The sequence below is a fragment of the Hermetia illucens genome, chromosome 4 (genome assembly GCF_905115235.1).
Source record: "Hermetia illucens chromosome 4, iHerIll2.2.curated.20191125, whole genome shotgun sequence".
NCBI lineage: Eukaryota > Metazoa > Arthropoda > Insecta > Diptera > Stratiomyidae > Hermetia > Hermetia illucens.
Genome location: NC_051852.1, coordinates 155,482,849 through 155,504,225, shown reverse-complemented (window position 1 = coordinate 155,504,225; position 21,377 = coordinate 155,482,849). Strand labels below are relative to the sequence as shown.

General features: G+C 45.5%; 1 protein-coding gene across 4 annotated transcripts in view; it reads left to right on the top strand.

Annotated features, from left to right (window-relative positions):
* The window catches only part of LOC119654315, a 56,249-nt gene extending 46,515 nt beyond the window's left edge, over positions 1-9,734 (top strand). The window contains exons 14-15 of one of the 4 annotated variants that reach the window (XM_038059641.1): positions 8,048-9,104; positions 9,168-9,734. In XM_038059641.1, coding sequence (XP_037915569.1) covers positions 8,048-9,104; positions 9,168-9,523 — 1,413 coding nt within the window. In that variant the 3' untranslated portion in view covers positions 9,524-9,734. Of the gene's footprint in view, positions 1-282; positions 2,099-8,047 lie in introns of those variants that run through there. The other 3 variants (XM_038059640.1, XM_038059639.1, XM_038059638.1) reach the window with 3 other exon arrangements.
* The last annotated feature ends 11,643 nt before the right edge of the window (positions 9,735-21,377 follow it).

Sequence of the window (21,377 nt, the reverse complement as noted above, 5' to 3'; positions counted from 1 at the left end):
CAACCCTTATCAGATCCTTAACTGACTTCGATTAATTTTGAAGTGAATGTGGAAACGTTGCCAGAAATAACATTCTTATAAATGGTTTTGACTTTGATGTAAGCACATAGGCTTCATTGTTACTGATCTGATTGCATCACCATCACCTTCATCAGCCAAACGAGATTCCCCACAATTTTCAAAATCTCTTCTTAATTTACTCTGCATTGTGTAGCTCAATTATCTCTAACTGAAAATTATACGAAAAATTGATTTTAATTTCGTATTTCATTTATATTTTAGCGACTAAATGTTTTGCTAACTCGCGCTCAAGCTTTACTGATTCTCGTTGGGAATCCAGAGACTCTTCTGAAAATTAAACATTGGAATTGGGTCATAAAGTACTGCGTCGAAAATAATGCAATATCTCACTCTATGCGGAATTTGGCACTGGAAAGCAATCAACGTATACAACGAAGCGCCATGAATCCTAAAAATCGACTTGCGAATATGTCGGAAAAAGGAAAGAGCAACGCCAATAAGGGTATGAACCTAAGAAAAGTTTCGAAACCTAACCATATCCATCGCAGCAATAAAAAAATCGAACAGAATGACCAGAAAGATCCAAATTATTGGATTAATTGGCTGAAAGAGTTACCGAATATTAACGCTAATTCTAATAGTTCGGACGAACTAGAACGTGAAGATTCTAAAGCCAAAAATGAAGTTGATCCCGATTCTGGAATGAATGCATCATCTGGTGTTGAGCCAAAAATTAATAAAAACTCTAATCGTATAAGCGACTTTCAACGAGCACAGTCTGAGCCCTCGGGAAAATCAAATGGTGGAAGCAATCCAGGCAAATCAAATTGTGAGAAGTCACTAATGGAACCATCCAATTCTGGCGGCGAGAAAAGTAATAAGATCCTGAATAAATCAAAATCTGAGTCTGGATCAATTTCAAATATGCTAGAACAGATAGAACAGCAGCAGCAAACATTGATTTCGATTCAAAATAAATTACTGAATTCAGCAGCCCAGAATTCCATGTGTCCTGTGAAGATTCCCCAACAGAGCAACAAAAATTCATCCGAAAATAATTCGAACCCATTCACGAAAATTGATTTTTCAAAGCAAATAAACCAATCAGCGTTCCACCACTGCGCCTGCGGAAATACTGAAAATTCTCCAAAGAAGGAAAATTTAGCTCCATCGGGAAATAATTCATATTCACTCGTGGGATCCAGTGCTTGGGACCAAAGACCAGAGCAGGATCGATATCATTGGATACGCGAAGCTAACAATCATAATTCATTCGGAATCTCGGGAGCTTCAAAGCAGAAAGAAACAGATAATTCAAATCCTTCGATTCGCAGCAATGCAATGGTAGCTCCACAGACAGGAAACTCATTTGTATCTAAACAAAATTCAGATTCACTCCTGGAAGCGGAGCTCACAATTCAGAAAAGACAACACAATCCATATCGTTGGGTCCGTAACACCCAAACGGTTGTTCCAAAGGGAGAAAATTCAATTTCACCTAAACATGATTCAAATTCACTTGCGGAACTGGAGACTGCAGTTAAAAAGAAGCAAGAGGACCTAGACCTTTCGGTCACCGATATTCAGACGCAAGCTCCACCTGGTGAAAAATCGGCTACGTCCAAATACAGTTCAAATCCATTTGCGCAACTCGATTCCTTCGTGAAAACTCCCCACCATGTTGATCTCATAAGCCTACCCTCTGCAGCACATCAGGCAGATAAAAGGGTAGAGACATCGAGTTCCGATCCACTTCAGACACCTAACGTCCGGATTCAACCCGAACCTGCTCTTGGCTATCCACCTACACCTCGGAAAACTCTTAGTTCAAGTAGGTTTGTTGACGATGGTAGTCCTGTTCAAGGGGCAAGCTCCAATGTGGAAGTTTCTCGCCAACGTATTCAAATGGCTAATTCAATTTCCCAGAACTACAGGTCGAGTGAACGAAAAACACCGGCAAGAAAAGAGATTGAGAAATCACAGTGTGTTATATCTTAAGAAATTTAATCTTTTTTCATCGGATTTTGTGGAAACTTGGAAATTGGTTTGGTTCTTATTTTTTTTTTGCATTACGTTATCATTCCCAATATATTCCAAATAAATATCATATCAAATTGTATATTTTTTTCTTTTCATTGCTAGGATTTGATTTTGTTGAGCAATTGGCATATCTGGTTAGAACTATTTTCATCAACGGTGGCAAAAAACGAGGTTGTTCAACACATTAACGGCGCCAACTCAATGTTCGTCCTTTGAACATCAAGTTGAGGCTGCTCAACCTCAGTGCTCTCTCCTCTGCTCCTATATGGGAGTAATATATGGAAAGTAAAGCCGGAATTATAATGGTCATATCATAATGTTGAAATTTTAACGAACGTAAATTAGAGATCTGTCAAAACACATTCTCGCCCATAATCGCATTGATTCGTTTGATTACTTGACGATTCGAACGTTTCACTTCTCACTTGCTTACACCAATTCGCAGAAACAATTAAAACATTTAAAATGACATTTCCTATGATATCTGTTTGACATTTTATATATCGAATTCGGTTGTTACCGAATTTTCTGTGTTTAACGCAAATTTAACGAAACTCTCGGAGGAGAACCTTTCATGATGTACTTCGAATATAGATAGTCACATTCAATTCTCATTGAGGAAGTTCAAGTACGTTGACACATATGCTTGTTATAGTTCCGGTTTAATCGCTAAGTTTTCATCAACTTATGTTTACGTTGTCATCAGGGTTCTTTCATTTGATATATCAAGCCAAGTACTATGTTTTTGTGCGAACCAGATAACCGTCGACATGTTGATTGGAAGGTAGAGGTGGCAGTAGATAGGTCTCACATGGAGAAAGGGCAAACATTTCATTGTAGGTTACACTATAGAATAGAGTCGTCCTAGAATTAGAATTAGAATGAAAGAACTCGATGAGTAGTTTTCGAAATGATCTTATTTCTGACATTGTGTGAAACGCATGGGACTTTTATTTTTTTTGGAACTAGGGTAGGTGAGTGCGTTTACGGACAGAGTATTGGACTCCCGCAGCAGTAGGCTTTCAGAATACCAACTAAACATCTCCCTGCCATTAGAGAAATAGCCTGGAACTGTTTGACATATTACTTCGGGCTAGTCGTCCCGCTCTCCCGGCTTTGGGAGCCTTCAAGTCAGGGAATCCGTTCCACCTCTCGCAAGAGAAAAAGATATATTCAGCGTTGTCCGCCACTCCATTGTAGAATACTCAATCAGGAGATCGTACCTTCCCAATCCTGTGTAGGTAAGGCTCAAAATCTCCATGCCCGCTTGGAAGTTGGGTACGGAAGTGATCAATCTGACCGTGCGTTCGGTTCAGCCACGGGTCTAAATTGTCGATGAGTCGCGCAGTTTATCTATCTGAAGATGACTACTTCAGTTTTTTTCCAGCGTAAGGCTGAAACCGTAAGCAGTCATCCATCCGCTTACCCGTTGCATCAATATGCCAAGTCTGCTTTGCGCCTGTTCAACAGTGCGTCCGGCAATAAGTCTGCATAACCGACCAGGCGTGACTTTTCGGGTATATCGAGTCTCCGCAGACTATCATAGGAACCGCTGCAGAGGTCCGGTTCTAGGATGGATCCCTGTCCTACTTTCGACGTGATTACCTTTGGCCCCCTAGCGTTTCATTGAGCAGAGAGCGGTATTTCAGATAATCGCTCAATATCCGCAAGAGATAGCTTGGCACGTGAAATGATTTTTTTTTAATGTGCCTAGCATATCTGTCCATATTATGGAATTAAGGGCATTTCTGACATCAAGCGTTATAAGAAGCACTATCCACCGACATCGGCGACTGTGTACCTCGGCTCGATGAACCGCATCTACGACCCCCATAATAGCATCCACTATGGACCTTCCTGTTCTGAATCCGAACTGCCTTGGGGATAAGTCCCCGGGAGCGCGGATCGCTTCAGCGAGTCTATTCCTGATGAGCATGTCAAGCACTTTCCCTGCTGATTAGCGCGAGTCTGGCCACTTTCCAGCGACAAGAAAAAATGCCCTCCTTCTAGCAAGCGTTGAACGCCTCAAGCAGCAATTCTAGCCGTTGGAACACCAGTTTGTAAACTTCTGCCGGGATGCCATCAGGACCCCTCGTCTTCTTGTTTTTCATAGTGAAAACGGCTTTTTCGAGCTCTCTCATTGTGAAAAGAGGGTAATCCTCGATGCTTTCTGAGCTATTGACATCAACCCGTACAGGATGTCTGGGGAATAATGCCCGTACAATGCGGTCCAACTGATCGGTACTTAGTATGCAGGGCCTCCGCAGAGCCCCGATTTTACGGGTGACAAGCTTTCAGCCAAGTTCCCGCAGGTCCTCATTCACCTCGTTGGAAAGGTTCCGCCAGCCGCGAGCTTTGGTTTTATTTATAGCGCTGCGGAGTTTCCTTTTTGCTGACCTAAACTGTGCCTTTATGGCGCACGCGTCCTCGTTGGCGTGCAAACGTTGTGCCAAATGGCGGAGCTTATGAAACTCCCTCTGCCTCTCTCTCCCTGAGGCCCCTCTGGGGCATGGAAATTTACGACAGTGTCGGCTGCGACGCTACCACTCCCCGGAACGCCGAAAGTCCGGCGTCGTCTCGTTAAACACTGGATCCAGACAAACCCGTTCCCTCGGCCTTCGGCAAGAACATGAAGTCCAACGTCCAACGAAGCCGAACGTCGTCCCGAACCCAGATGGCAGCGGTGGCCGATTAGTCGAGATGCCACGAGGCCGGTTTCGGTATTGTGCTAGCAACTGATGAGCGGTTGCACTCCGGTGCATGTTAATTTGTAAAATGTGGATCATGTCATTCGCAGCCTAGCCCTTTCCAATTCCGTCCTGAATATTGGACACCGTCCCGAGCCCACAGTGTGTGCGACGCTCTCACTAGACGCGCCACGATCCCTGCAGAGAGCGCAACTCTCGCTTTCATTGCAGATGGCCGTATCGTTGGCATCCTGTCCTCCCCTCCGGTCCCTTGCAAGCTGCTGACGTGTGTCCATAGTCTAGACACCTGTAGCACTTGCTGGAGACTATCGGCATTCGCACCCTGCATACTACCCATTCAATTTTGATTCTCCCGCTGCTAAAGAGTTTCTTTGCATATTGCTCGGGGACTTCCACCATAGCGAGTTTTTGACCTCGAGCATTTACAGCGGCGATACCTATCCGGGCATTGGTTATCTCTGAATATTCACGCTTTATCGCCTCCTCCACTTCGACCTATTCTGTGAGGCAGTCAAGATCCCGGATTTCTAGGGACCACATGGGCTCTAGGCTGGAAACAAGAGCCTTCTCTCCCAACCTCTTGACCGCTTCGCTGAACGTACTCTTGCTAGTCGTCTTCGAGCCCAGTTCGACGGGGACTCCGCCACTCCTCGTTTTTCGTATGGAAGAAACCTCTGCTCCGTAGTCTCCGGGTTTCATCCTGTAGCTGATTTCACTAAGGACTTCCGCAAATGTCTTGCCTTCCATTGGATTAATGAGCAGAACCGACGGTCTACTCTTTCTTCGTTTCCTCGTTTTTTCTGTTCCTGGCTTTTGGTTTGCAGCCTCCTTGTCTTTGGACAGCCATCTAAGGCCCGCGGCTGTTAAGTAATGCGAGTAAATTCCGCCCTTGACAGTCGCAACGAGACATCGACTGCAAGAGCAGAGCCCCGCCTGGCCAATCCGTAAGCCCACTGTTTCTCCTCTATGTTCCTACGCCCGGGAATTCAGAGGAGGGTTATCTTGAGCGCGCCGCCCAGACGGTTCAGCGCGTCCATGCACTGCCCCAACAGCCTGGAGGATATCGTCGCTGAGTACAAGGCCTTGATGGCTGTCGGTCAGAATGACTATGGTACGCTTGGGGCTCGGATCTCGCTCCAGCCATCGAAGACTTCCAATATCCCCAGTACTTCCGCTTGGAATACACTGTATATTCGAGAAAATCCCCGGGTCGACTTCATAGGCCATCTTTGATCCAGCGGCAAAGAATACTGAGTCATAATCTTGTAACACGCCGCCGATCTTCCACTTTGCTTTGGTTGGAAAGTCCACAGCAAAGTTTCTCGTGAAGTTCAGCTTGCGCGTGGCATAGTCCGTGGGAAATGCCCAGATTTCCCGAGGTACTTCGTCTAGGATGTTACTGTGGCCGTAGGACTTTGCTCTCCAGCATCCGGACTGACGCAGTCTGACGGCACTGCACGCTGTAACATATTTGATGTGGAGGTCTAAGGGGAGGAGGTGCAGGAGTACATTGAGAGCATCTGCCGGGCAGGATTGCAGAGCCCCAGCAGTGCCTGCACACGCGGTTCCTTGAATCCTATTAAGCTTCATCTTATTGTATTTTTTGCTCAAAGCCTGCCACCATACACTAGAGCCGTACGTTAGGATTGGACGCACTACAGCGGTGTACATTCAGAGAACTATCTTCGGCCGAAGACCCCAATTTTTGCAGAGGTTCTCTTGGAGGCATAGGAGGCTATACAGGCCTTCTTAAGCTTTTGTTCTATGTTCAATTCCAATTTAACTTTGGATCCAGGGTTACACCCAGATACTATACATTAGAGGAAAGAACCAATCTTTGTTCATTCAGCCGTGGTAGGTGAAACTCAGGTATTCTTGTCTTGGTGGTGAATAGCATTAGTTCCGTTTTGGCTGGGTTTATGCTGAGTTCAGTACGAAAGAGGTCAGGCTGATTGGTTAAAAATCCTTCGCGGTCTTAGGGCCAGTCGTGTGCGTCTCCAGGACTGTGATACGTATCGTAAAGGGATGCAGCTCCGGCAGATCTCAACAAGCCACGGCACAATCTTTTCCTGCTGCTTCTGCAGCATGACCGGCATTATGCTATCTGGGCCTGGAGATTTATATGCGGAGAAGCTGTTTATAGTCCAACCGATCTTACCGATGGCACAGCTGGGGTGGCCGCAAACTCTCCAAGTTTGAACCAGCAGCTCTAGGGTTTCACTAGACGATTCCGTCCAGGAGCCCTCCGATTTTTTAAGAATTGATGGGCTCTTATGTTCCTTGGACAGAATCTTACTGAGCCTCGCGGATTCATTGGCGCTTTCGATGTTCTGACAATAGTCCAACCAAGACCGCCTCTTGGCGGTCTTGATGGCCGACTTGTACTTTTCAAGCAGTCCTTGTATGGCTGCCAATATTTATGCCTGTAGTAGATGTTGAAGATTTATTTGGTCTGCTTCCTGAGGCCGGAGAGTTCTTCGTTCCAGCACGGTGGTAGTGTCTTTTTTCTATACGTAGTAGGGCACGAGGCTACCTTTTTCAGAGCCCCGACCTTTAACTCCAGTTCATCTATCGTGCCAATCTTACCCATTTGCGCACCGGAGAGTTTGTTCTTAATTACTTGTCCAAACTTTCTATAGTCGATCCTCCTGGAGTCTCTGAAGGGTTTGGAGACTTCTGCAGCGAGATCTAGACTGAAAATCATCCAACTGTGATATGAGAACGATCTCTGGTCAGACACTCTCCAGTTCTTCATCTTAAGAATCCCATTGTCGGTTATTAGGGTGATATCAAGGACCTCCTCTCAACCGCCAGAGTTCTCCGAGCTGGGGAAATGGAAGGTTAGTGGTTAGTGTAGTAATGATAAAACAAAGAATGACTCACCCCTCTCGTCGAGCTGCCCCAAGGTGTATGCCTTGCATTGGCGTCGCAGCCTATGAACAGGTTGGCCTTCTGTATTACAATTAATGCTGCGCAAGTGATAAGCCTACATCACCAGAACAACCTAAACGCGAACACAATCATTCATGACAAACCGGGATTCGAATGCTGAGGAACGAGATTGAGAGGTTGACGTTCAGCCAACTCGTTAACTGCGTCGTCAATATATGATTTGGTGAACATCTATCCCAAGAAGGTTTTATTGCGAATCACATACCCGGAGAACTTTATCAATTTTTTTTTAAATTTTATGTATTTTATTAATATATCAAATTTTTATCTAAAAATCTACATTTATCTTACCTTCACATTGGTAATGTGTGTCTCTTCTATTCTAGCGACTGAACGTGTTACTCACTCGTGCTCAAGCTTTACTGATTATCGTCGGAAATCCAACTACTCTGAAGAAAATTGGTGGTTGGAAGCATGTTGTAGATTATTGTGTAGAGAACAAAGCAGTTCTTGGTGCGAAAATCGACATTAGTGACAATGATTCAAATGAAAGTGATTCGACCTTATCACAGTCTATGCAGGACTTGTCAGTGAAAGACGATAGACAAAGACAGCGACGAGCCAAGGACAACAAGAATCAGCACCCGAAGAAGGTCAAGAACGAGGCCAACAAAAATATGAAAGCAAAAAAAGCCCCAAATGCGAAACATACCAATCGAAACCATAACAAGGTCGAACAGAGTGACCAAAAGGATGCAGAATATTGGATTAACTGGCTCAACGAGTTACCGAGTGTTGATGCATCTTCTAAATCTCCAGCGAAGGGTGGTGAAAATTCGGGGGCGGCAAAAAGTGAGCTACCCGGTGTTAAGGCAAAATCTAACAAGAAATCTAAGGGGGCTAATAATTTACAACGAGCGCAATCCGAAGTGACGGAAAAATCTGATGCTAAAAATAATGCAGGAAAATCGAGCCGACAAAAGGGCGTAGCCTTAAAGACTCCAAATTCTGATAATATAAAAAATACCAAAATTCCGAGTAAACCGAAATCTGATCCTACATCTCCCTGCGCCGATGTAACGAATAAGCAAAAAAATCGCCAACAGCAGCAGCAAAACGTCAATCCGGATCGGAATAAACAACGCAATCCAGTCCAGGGCGGTCGAGCTTTTCCTACCAACACTCCACAGCGAGCAAACTCCACTATGCCTCAAAATTACTCAAATTCATTCAGGAGGTCGGATAATTTGAACCAAGTAAGGATGCAAGATCCGTATCCTTTGGTTCGTGGTGATTATGTAAACGCTTCGTCAATAGAAAATTCATCTATGTTTCCAAATAATGCAAATCGATTTGTGGAATCAGCTCCATTCATGGGAAATAGTCCTCATGCATATCCTGCGAGTCCTCCAATGAATGTTCCTCCACCAACATTCAGAGCAGGTCCATTTCCGGCAATGCAGAATTCAGGCTATAACCAACCACCACCACCAACATTCAGAGCAGGTCCATCTCCGGCAATGCAGAATCCAGGCTATAACCAACCTACAACAGCTCCTACACTGTACCCTCGAATTGTTCCAAATGGAGATATGAATATGCAAGGGACAAGGTATTCTCAACCACCACCGACAAGGCCATCTATTCCTGCAGATAGTGTTAATCCTGTACCTTCGGCGCCAGAGCTACCTTCGAAATCTCTTTTCTCTGATAATGGTGGTGAAAGGGACCATATAAAACAGCCACCTTATAACCCAGCATTTTCTGAACGTGAAAGGGCTGCTTCTATTATAAGGGAAATTCGCACCGCAAATGAAAGATCCCCCCAGAAGAAAAAAGACGAATCTTGTGTTATATCTTGAACATTTTAGATTTTGTGTCACTAGGTTGCCGTGAAGATGAATTCTGGCAAACGTGAAATATATTTTAATCTTTTATTTTGATATGTATACATATGTGGTTTGGGAATTTATTAGATTTTTCTTTCGATTATATACTAATATTCTGTTTCATTGGTTCTGAGGGAATTTCTATTGTTATATACAACTTTGAATAAATATTCGACAATAATTGATCCAATTTTAACGTTTTATTCATTTTAATCAAGTAACGAAGCTTCCGATGCTGCGACTTTTTTCTAACATCATCACCATCAACGGCACAACCACAGGTATCCGGTCTAGGCCTGCCTTAATAAGGAACTCCAGACATTCCGGTTTTGCGCCGAGGTCCACCAATTCGATATCTCTAAAAGTTGTCTGGCGTCCTGACCTACGCTGTCACTCTATCTCAGGCAGGGTCTGCCACGGCTTCTTTTCCTACCATCGATATTGCCCTTATAGACTTTTCGGGTGGGATCATCCTCACCCATACGGATTAAGTGACCCGCCCACCGTAACCTATTGAGCCGGATTTTATCCACAACCTGACGGTCATGGTATCGCTCATAGATTTCGTCGTTATGTAGACTACGGAATCGTCCATCCTCATGTAGGCCAAAATTTCTTCGGAGGATTGTTCTCTCGAAACCGGCCAAGAGTTCGCAATTCTTCTCGCTAAGAACCCAAGTCTTCGAGGAATAGATGACGACTGGCAAGATCATTGTCTTGTACAGTAAGAGCTTTGACCCTATGGTGAGATGTTTCGAGTGGAACAGTTTTTGTAAGCTGAAATAGGCTCTGTTGGCTGCGAACAACCGTGCGCGGATTTCATCATCATAGCTGTTATCGATTGTGATTTTCGACCCTAGGAGAAATTATCAACGGTCTCAAAGTTGTAGTCTCCTATCTTTATGCTTCCTGTTTGACCAGTGTGGTTTGATGTTGGTTGGTTGGTTTTCGATGCTGACGTTGCCACCATATATTTTGCCTTGCCTTCATTGATGTGCAGCCCAAGATCTCGCGCCGCCTGCTCGATCTGGATGAAGGCAGTTTATACGTCTCGGGTCGTTCTTCCCATGATGTCGATATCATCAGCATAGGCCAGTAGTTGGGTGGACTTAAAGAGGATTGTACCTCTTGCATTTACCTCGGCATCCCGGATCACTTTCTCCAGGGCTAGGTTAAAGAGGACGCATGATAGGACATCCCCCTGTCGTAGACCGTTGTTGATGTCGGTCTTGAGAGTGATCCTGCTGCTTTTATCTGGCCTCGTACATTGGTCAGGGTCAGCCTAATCAGTCTTATCAATTTCGTCGGGATACCGAATTCTCTCATGGCCGTGTACAGTTTTACCCTGGCTATGCTATCATAGGCGGCTTTAAAGTCGATGAATAGATGGTGCAACTGATGTCCATATTCCAACAGTTTTTCAATCGCTTGCCGCACAGAGAAAATCTGATTTGCCTGGAGTGAAGCCTCTTTGGTATGGGCCAATGATGTTCCGGGCATATGGGGCTATCCGGCCTAGCAAGATAGCGGAGAATATCTTATAGATGATACTCAGCAACGTGATATCTCTATAATTGCTGTCACCTGAGCGAACCATTTCAAAAATCTTTACGATAAACTGAACACTCGGGATGGCGAGAGAGATCTGTATCGACTTGCTAAAAGTCGTAATGAACGCACACAGGATATCGAACACTTCTGTTGCGTTAATGACGAGAACGGTACTTTGCTTACCAACCGTCGAGCCGCAACGGATAGATGGCGAGAATACTTCGAGCAGATTTCAACTGAAGAATTTGCTCATCCTCCACTTCCACAATTATTGCCGACATTTGGACCAGTTCCACCAGTCAGCGCAACTGAAGTCGAGGAGGCAATAAAACAAATGAAGTCGGAGAAAGCAACAGGACCTGACGACATCGCATCTGAGCTCTGGAAAGCGAAGAGCTGGGACCCAACACTGTGGCTCAGTGAATTCTTTAACCGGGTTATTCAGGAAGGAAGAACACCATCTGACTGGCAAGAAAGTACCACTGTTCCAATATGGAAAAAGAAAGGTAGCCCAGCAGAATGTTCAAATTACCGTCCGATCCGGTTACTTTCCCATACCATGAAGATTTTTGAACGCATTCTTGACAACGGTATTCGCGAAATCGTTGAAATAACCGTGAATCAAGCCAGATTTGTCAAGAACTGCGGAACTACTTACGCAATACACGCTGCGCGGTTACTCATGGAGAAACACCGTGAGAAGCATCGCCCTCTTTACATTGCCTTTCTGGATCTAGAGAAAGCGTTTGACCGTGTACCACACAAACTCATCTGGTATGCTTTACGACAACACTTAGTGCCAGAAGAACTCGTGCGCTGGGTTCAATTGCTCTACCATCATTCGAAAAGTTAAGTTCGAAGTATGGCGGGTGTATCAAAACCGCTTCGTGTCTCCGTTGGAGTTCATCAAGGAAGCGCCCTCTCACCACTCCTCTTTGTCCTTGTTATGGACACCGTCACACGGGATATCCAACGTCCAGCGCCCTACACACTACTTTATGCAGATGATGTTTTCCTAGCATCTAATAGAAAAAATGATCTCGAGCAACTTGTTCAAAAATGGAATGATCGCCTCATGCAACACGGTCTCAGATTGAATTTAAACAAAACTGAATTTTTGACGACCGATCCCCATGAAACAGGCATAATCACTGTCAGCGGCAGTGATCTGCCCAGAACTGAGCGATTTAAATACCTCGGGTCAACGCTATCAGCCAATGGAGAACTGCGTTATGAAATTGCTTCACGCATTAACGCAACCTGGATGAAGTGGCGTTCTACAACTGGTGCTCTTTGTGATCGACGTATCAACGAACGCCTCAAATCTAAAATTTACCGCGATGTTGTCCGTCCAGTCGCTCTCTATGGTTCTGAGTGTTGGCCGACTATAAAAGACAATGAACGGCGTCTTGCGGTAATGGAGACGAAGATGTTACGTTGGACTAGTGGCGTCACACGTTTAGATCACATCCGAAATGAGGATATCCGCGATCGTTATGGGGTTGCACCGATCGTGGAAAAATTGCAAGAGAGGCGTGTTCGATGGTATGGTCACGCAATTCGTGCCAACGAGAATTCACTTGCCAAGATTGGTCTGAACATCAAAGTCGATGGTAAACAACCAAAAGGCAGATCTAAACAACGGTGGCTTGATACGCTAGATGGGGATTTGAAAGCCTCGAGATTGCATCCAGATCAGGCATTCGATAGAGCCAAATGGCGAAACCGATCACGACGAGCCGACTCCGCTTGTGAACGGGACAAAGGCTGAAGAAAAAGAAGAAGACAGATAATGCCTCGTTGCCAAGTGTCAGGCATTGATTCGCTGTCCCATACCTTGAGTACAAGTTGATGAACCATTTGGTGTAACTGGTCGCCTCCATATTTCACCAATTTGGTTGTAATTCCATCGGCTCCTGGCGACTTATGATTTTTTAGCCGATGAATTGCACGGACTGTTTCTCCTATACTTGGTGGTGGCAGTATTTGTCCGTCGTCTTCAATTGGCGGGACCTCCAACTCACCGATATTCTGGTTGTTCAAAGAACTCAATCCATCGCTCCAATATGCCCATTCTGTCGGAAATCAGATTTCCCTCTTTGCCTCGGCAGGGTGAACATCGAGGTGTATAGGGCTTCATCCTGCTGACTTGTTGGTAAAACTTGCGTACCTGGTGCGGTTCTCCCTGCACTTTTCGAGTTCACAGACCTGTTGGTTCTCCTAGGCTTCCTTTTTCCGTCTGTAAAGTCGTTTCTCTGCTCGACGGAGTTCGTGATAAGTGTCTGCGCGTGCCCACGTCCTTTGAGAATGCAACATTACTCGAGATGCGGCATTCTTCCGTTCCGTTACTAGCTTACATTCATCGTCAAACCAGCCGTTCTGTATCTTTGTGGCCATATCAATGATAACCTTCTTCAGGTGGTTGTGAAGATCATTTGTTGATACTTCATCTCCAGGTCCTCTGTTGACTGCGGTTATTGCGGCATCAATTTCCCTCTTATAGGTGTCGCGGAGGGCTGTGTTGTGGATGGCTTCAGTGTTAACTCTCACCTGATTGTCAGAGGGGATTCTGGGTGGTGTTATTCGAGCTCGGAATACCATACCAACGAGATAGTGATCCGAGTCTATATTGGCCCCCCTACATGTTCTGACATTCATCAAAGCTGAGGTGGTGGCGTTCAACACGTGGTCAATTTGGTTGAAAGTGGTCCTGTCTGGAGAGGTCCACGTATGTTTGTGGACCGCTTTCCGTGCCAACCAGGTACTTCCAACAATTTCGTGCGATACTGCTAACTGAATAATCTACAGTCCGTTATCATTGGTATCCCTATGTAAGCTATGAATATGGCGTTCCTACTTCTTCTTCTTTTTCTTCAGCCTTTGTCCCGTTCACAAGCGGGGTCGGCTCGTCGTGATCGGCTTCGCCATTTGGCTCTATCGAATGCCTGATCTGGGTGCAATCTCGAGGCTTTCAAATCCCCATCCAGCGTATCAAGCCACCGTTGCTTAGATCTGCCTTTTGGTCGTTTACCATCGACTTCGATGTTCAGACCAATCTTTGCAAGTGAATTCTCGTTGGCACGAATTGCGTGACCATACCATCGAACACGCCTCTCTTGCAATTTTTCCACGATCGGTGCAACCCCATAACGATCGCGGATATCCTCATTTCGGATGTGATCTAAACGTGTGACGCCACTAGTCCAACGTAGCATCTTCGTCTCCATTACCGCAAGACGTCGTTCATTCTCTTTTATGGTCGGCCAACACTCAGAACCATAGAGAGCGACTGGACGGACGACATTGCGGTAAATTTTAGATTTGAGACGTTCGTTGATACGTCGATCACAAAGGACACCAGTTGTGGAACGCCACTTCATCTAGGTTGCGTTAATGCGTGAAGCAATTTCATAACGCAGTTCTCCATTGGTTGATAGCGTTGATCCGAGGTATTTAAATCGCTCAGTTCTGGGCAGATCACTGCCGCTGATTTTGATATCATACTTGGGGCGGGCTTCGAGAGCCCGCTCAACTGCCTCGTAGAAGGTATCCTTCTCCGACTCTGTAATCTCCTCTGTAGGGGCGTGAACGTTTATGAGGCTTATATTTCTAAATTTGCCTCGCAAACGCAGAGTGCATAGCCTTTCGCTTATATTTTCCAAGCCGATAAAAGCAGGTTTCATATTTTGGCTGACTAAAAAGCCTACTCCGAGCACATGGTTTACTGGATGGCCGCTATAATATATGGTGTAGCGACTCTTCTCCAGGAAACCGATCCCTGTCCATTGTATCTCTTGCAACGGTGTTACATCAGCCTTATATTGGGACAGGGTATCGGCCAGCTGGTCAGCAGCATTCGGTCTGTGCAGGGAGCGCACGTTCCATGAGAAAATGCGCAAATCGTTTATCCGTTGTCGTTGCCAGGTTCGTCGTTGTGTTGTCAATCCAGTCCGAGGCGCCTTTTGTGGCTTCGTAACAAATTGTTTTCCGTGTAGAGTTGTCAGCCCTTCCCAACCCCCAACCTGGAGGACCAGTTGGTACAATTTGTCCCGTTTTTAGGCGCGGGAGACTCACCTTTTCGTTAAGAATGAGCTCCCAGCGGTCATCACGTGCAGGTGGAGATAGGGTTTGGTAGTAGAGCTGTTGGTGTTGGTTGAGCAGGCATTTCCCAGGTTTTATGCTCCATCGTGGCTTAAATCTATTGGATTATTCTCTGTGGAATAAGTTTGAAGAGGTCACTTGTCGTCGTCAGCACTCCAATTAGGCAACTTTGAAGGCCAATATTGTGAAAGTTACGCGTGAAATGCCGCTGGAAACAGTTCGATCAATGAGTGGCCACTGTGTACGCTTACTTGTTAGAATATTTTGTACCTTCTGGCATAATTTCAGCTTTGCATCTATTTTAGTTTTGCTGTAATAAATTTAACCAAAAATTAATTACACAATAACTTTGCCTATAAAACAAGAATTAAGCAATGGAAAAAAATCCTATGATAATGGTGTATAGAATAATCACAAAAGAACCTTAAGGCAATCGATACATTGGTTTTTGAGAAAAACGCGTTTGAAAATCTGGGAATGAATAAAACCGCCATGGAATACGTTGCACTTTCTCGGCCGCAACTGGCTTATTTATCGAAATATTACCTTGTCGTTTTCATCAGATATTCTGGAGACCTCAGAGTTCAAGAAAATGGGACAAAATAGATTTCGGTCAACCATCTAGGTGTATATCTACCCTTAAAGTTTTGCAAAGTATCTTTTTATCAGCAAGTGTAAATCTCACCCAATTTAACTTAATTTTGTTGTTTGCAGATGGTTTGTGAATTTTCAGGTAACAAATTTATCGTAATGTCGTCCGCCCTATTGCTCTCTATGGTTCTGAGTGTTGGCCGACTATAAAAGACAGAAGAATGCGGTAATGGAGACGAAAATGTTGCGTTGGACTAGTGGCATGACACGCTATGATCACATCCAAAATGAGGATATTTGCGATCAATGTGGGGTTGCACCGATCATGGAAAACTGCGATAGAGGCGTCTTCGATGGTATAGCCACGTAATTGGCACTAATGAGAATTCGCTTGCCAAGATTGGTCTGATCATTGAAGTCGATGGTAAGTGTCCGAGTAACTAGGCTTTCCACCCCGTGGTCACAAGCCAATGACACCAATCTTAGCCTCTGCCGTGTGACTTTCAACTCTGACGCAGACGCCAATATAGTCACAATAAAAAAATACCCTACTGTATCAACGGATTAGGTGGGAGAAGTCCCGAAAAGGGGAAGTCATCCAATGTTTCAATTGCTAAAAATTTGGCCAAGCACACTGCGGGTACGACTCCAGATGCGTGAAATGCGCGGGCCCACACGCCTCCAGGGATTGCCCCCGTTCGAATGTAGAAGACAATGCCGGCGGTCGGCGCCACCCCTCAAATGTGCAAACTGTGGCCAACTGGGTCACCCTGCCAACTTCTCTAAGTGCCCCCGTAGGCGGGAATCTCTCCAGCGCAAAGAAAGAGCAAAAAGCATCCCGCACTCTCGATCTGCTTCGTTCTTCCCCCACTACCACCTTGTTCGCGTCTCGCAGTCTAACACTCGGCCTCATGGCAACTCGACCGGCCCTCTCTCACTGCCCCCTTCTTTTGCCGCAGTGGCCAGGGGTCGAGCAAGACCCGAAACCCTTATCTTTTTATCGCCTGCACATTCTTCCATTCCAAGGGGCTTCTTCATGGAAGCCAGGTCTCTATTGAATATGTCTTTCTTCTCGCTGTGGAACACAATTTGCCCGACTTCTATCACAGCTATCTCCTTCTCCCCCCTGAAGACAAACCCGAAGCGTACCTATAATTCCTCTTCAAATTGCTAGACAACCTCCACAAGCTCTTAGAGGATTCCAACCCTAATCCCGCTCTCCTAAACGAAACCAGACTGGGGGAAGCCCCCAACGTAAAATGACATGCGCCCGGTTACGGTACTTTCCGTAACGACGCGGGCAGAGGCACAACCATGCTAGTCAAAGCGGGACTAAGGGAAAATAGTATCCCATCGGCTGCACTGGCGTCAAAATGCCTGTTAGCAGTAGTCAGACTTCCTGTCAGGGGTGGTGGCGTCCTCCGAGTCCTAATCGGCTCTCTCTACTTCCCGGGCGGCACAGGTCGTCACCACATTTCCACTCTCGATGAACTCTGGGAAATCGCAATCAGTTTCGACACCTTCATCCTCGGTGGTAACCTCAACGCGAGGCACGTATCTTGGGGCGATTCAGTTAACAACGAAAACGGCAAAGCGCTCTAAGATTGGTTCCAGTCAGGTCGATTCCTTACCACGGACATCATTAATGCGGGAGTGCCATCCTTTCCTCGTGGATCTTCTTTCCTACATGGCTTTATAATCTCATCCAATCTCTCGGCATGCGTCACTAGCTGCTCCTCTTTAGCAGTCCATTCGGACCATCATGCCCTCAGCCTCTCTCTACATCTACAGCAAATTCTCCCTTCACTCCACCATCCGCACAAATGCAGATTTTTCAATCTGACAAACTGGGACAATTTCCAACGCGACTTAGACAGTGTGCTGGGCCCTCCCCTGGACAAATCGCGCATCCACTCTAATGTTGAGCTAGATACATACATCTGGAAAGTGAACTCTGCCTTCGAAACTACAATTGACTAGCACGCACCAGTTAAAGAACCTGGCTACTACAAATACGGGTGCCTTTCTCTCTCAACCCTCCTCTTAGTCCGCGATAGAAGCAGACTACTGCAGCGCAGGAAACGTTTATTTCGCCGATTACGGAACAGATACAACGCTGACTACCGTCTCCTCTCCGAGATCATCAAAGACCTGTCCAACAAAATCAATGGAGCTATTCGGTCCGAACTGAATGCATCTTACAAGAAACTCCTCAAATCCCTCAAACGCGGCCCACAAGTTTTCTCAATAATTAATCGATTGGCTGGAAGAAAAAAATTTTTTATTAACCTAAACCAAATCCCGATAAAAATAGGTAACCTCCAGTGTTACTCCCCTGAGGAAAAAATATCCGCCTGCGTAGACTATTTCAGCCACTTATTCAGAATCAAATCGCCAGCGGACCCCATCTGGAACTCGATGGTCGCCAATGCTGTCAGCGATAAAATGTTGAGCTTGGAAGGGTCTTACCTTTGCCCCTTTTCTCCCAGATGCCCGACTGATACAGTCAGAATAGGCCCGTTCACCTCCTTCTTTATCTGCTTAGAAGAAGTCGAACTTGCAATCTCCCGGTGCAACAAAAAAAAATCTTCGGGCCCCGATGGCATCCCTAACTTTGTTCTGCGGAAGTGTGCGGCTACCATCAGTGAAAGTCTCGCCATCCTCTTCAACAACTGCCTGAACAACGGCCACTTCGCGTATCTTGGAAATCCGCCCTCCTCATACCTATCCTTAAGAAGGGGTGCTCGGGCGATCTCAAAGATATGAGGTCTATCTCTCTTTTTTCCAATAGTGGAAAAATCTTTGAACGTATCCTACTTAGTCACCTCAATAGACACTACTCTACCATCATTCCACTTAATCAATTCGGCTTCGAAAACCTCAGATCCACCGAGCAGGCAATCCTGCACCTGCAAGACCATATCCTCAATCAACTGGAAAACAGGCATTGCACCGTAGCCTGCGCCTTAGACTTCGAAAAGGCGTTTGATTCAGTTTCGAAAGACGGATTGCTCTACAAACTAATCCAGTCCAATTGCCCCCTCCCCTTGGTGAGAATCTTCGTAGACTTTATCTCCAACAGAACTTGCCACGTGCGTTTCAATGGACTACGCTCCACCGACTTCCCGATAAACTCAGGAGTCCCTCAGGGGTCTATTCTAGGCCCAAACTTTTTAACATCTTCCTCCACGATATTCCCCTCCTTCCCGTAAACTTATCCACCACGACAACGGCAACTCAGGTAGCCCTTCTTCCGCCCACTTCCCCCAACGACAATGGTCCTCCCGAATCAGGAGGGATCCTCTTCGTGCATGACACCATCCTATATGCGAGTGGTCACAGGCCCTCAATAGCCTCCCTCTCTCTCAATATCCTAACCAATAGGGTCATCGCTTATTTCAACCGGTGGGCCCTTAACGTTAATTCCCTTAAGTCTGAGGTTATTTGCTTCAGAAACCCCAGTGGGAAGTGCCACTGGCGCACAGTGCCAGAAAGGAAAAACCTGCATTTAGGCATTGTTAACCACACACTCAATCCGGAATCAAACATTAAATACCTCGGAATCTCCCTCAACAACAAACGCAAATCCAATCCTGACATCAGATCTGCTATTGCCAATGTCTTTAAGGCTTCAGCTGCCTTAAAAAACCTCCTCTCATCCCGGGCCCTGTTCCCTGCCACCAAAACCCTTTTATACAGGGTGTGGCAGCATAACTTCCTTTTTTCAAAACTCAATAAAAACTATTGTATCAGAGTGAAATTATGCGGTGTTTCCAACGATTAATTAATTGAAATAATAAAAACTTGTTGTTTCTTTTTCGTTGGTGTGGGTATTTATTCTTGCAAATACCGATATTTCGGGAACCACTTGTTCCCTTCATCAGTGCAAACAAGTGCACACACCACACCAACGAAAAAGAAACAACAAGTTTTTATTATTTCAACTATTGTATGTATCGGAAAATATTTATTTATTTTTTATAATGTAAGTACATGTCTAAAGTTTTTATTTACATTGTTTTGAAGATCAAATCTGTTAGGTGACGTCCCCCATTCTCCATACATTGCGTAAACGGATTTCTGGGGTTTGTCATGACTCTTGTTAGCATAGCAGGTGTTATGTTGGCAATTTCTTCTTGGATGTTGGTCTTCAAATCTTGGACGGTTCACATAAACACGGGATTTCAAAAAACCCCATAGAAAAAATCACAAGGGGACAGATCGGGAGAGCGTGCCGGTCATTCCAAATCGCCTCTAATTGAGATAAGGCGCTCTGGAAAGTATTCCCTCAAAACAGCCATCGATGCTCTTGATGTGTGTGCTGTTGCACCGTCTTGTTGGAACCAAGTGTCCCCCAAATCTAAATTTTCTAGCCGAAGGGAAAAAAATTCTGTAGCATGTTTACATACCGGTCCGAATTCACTGTCACTGCAACCTCATTTTCCTCACAAAAACCAGGGACCAATAATTCCAGCTGTTTGTTTGTTAACCGACCCACACAAATGAAAATGGGCTTCATCGCTAAAAAAAACAATAGCACCTTCGGGAACGACATCAAGAAGAAGCTCACACGGGTTCATCCGAGAATTAAAGTCACGTTCTGAAAGTTCGTGCACTATCGCCATCTTATAGGGATGAAAATGAAGATCATCACGAAGAATTCTTCTCACAGAACGATCGGATAGTCCAAGGGCAGATGCGTGTTTGCGCGCAGAACGCCGTGGCGATCGCAACATTGACGCTCTCACTGCTTCAATGTTCTCGGGTGATCTAACGGGCCGAGGGACTCCAGTTCTTCCTTTTGTCGCACTTGCAGTTTGTCTGAATGTAGTGACCCATGTAACAATTGATTTGCGGTCTGGGACGGGAGCCAACGGGGCTAAATTAAAGCGATTCCGAAATGCACGCTGTGTTGCAATAACCGAACATCCGCTTGAAAAGTAAACCTCAACGGCAAAGGCACACTCCTCACTATTCCAACGCATGATGGCGACTGAACCGTGTCGGGACAAAACTTTACAGTATCCCCTCTTGAACGAGACCACTAGCGCTCCGCTATGACATCAACTAACTGAGTGGCGCGCATTTTAAAAAAGGAAGTTATGCTGCCGCACCCTGTACAAAACTCTTATTCGTCCAATCCTGACCTACGGTTTCCCAGCATCGGCTACCATACTCTGGAAATGCACGGCCAAATATAGAAGGCCAAACCTAAAATTTCACCAAAACAACAGTAACAGAACAGTAACTCTCCTCTCAACCATCACCCCTTCCCTCCTTTTATCAAAGCTCCTCCCCAGACTTTCACAGAGGCTAAACGCGTAAGTCCAATGTTCTGGCAGTCAATCCCCGGGCACGGGTGAAGACAGTAGACACTAATTAGCCTGTACAATATGTAATACCTCCAAGCATTGACTTCTTCCCTAAATTAAGGTCCCTCCTTCTACCAATTAGGCTCCACAATACATGCCCCGCAATCCCACAGTCCTCCTCATCCCTCCCGCATTGGGTCACTGTCCTTGCATAGGTCCAAATCGAGTAAAAGGTAGCCCTTTCTCAGAATGCTACCACCATTGAGAAAGGA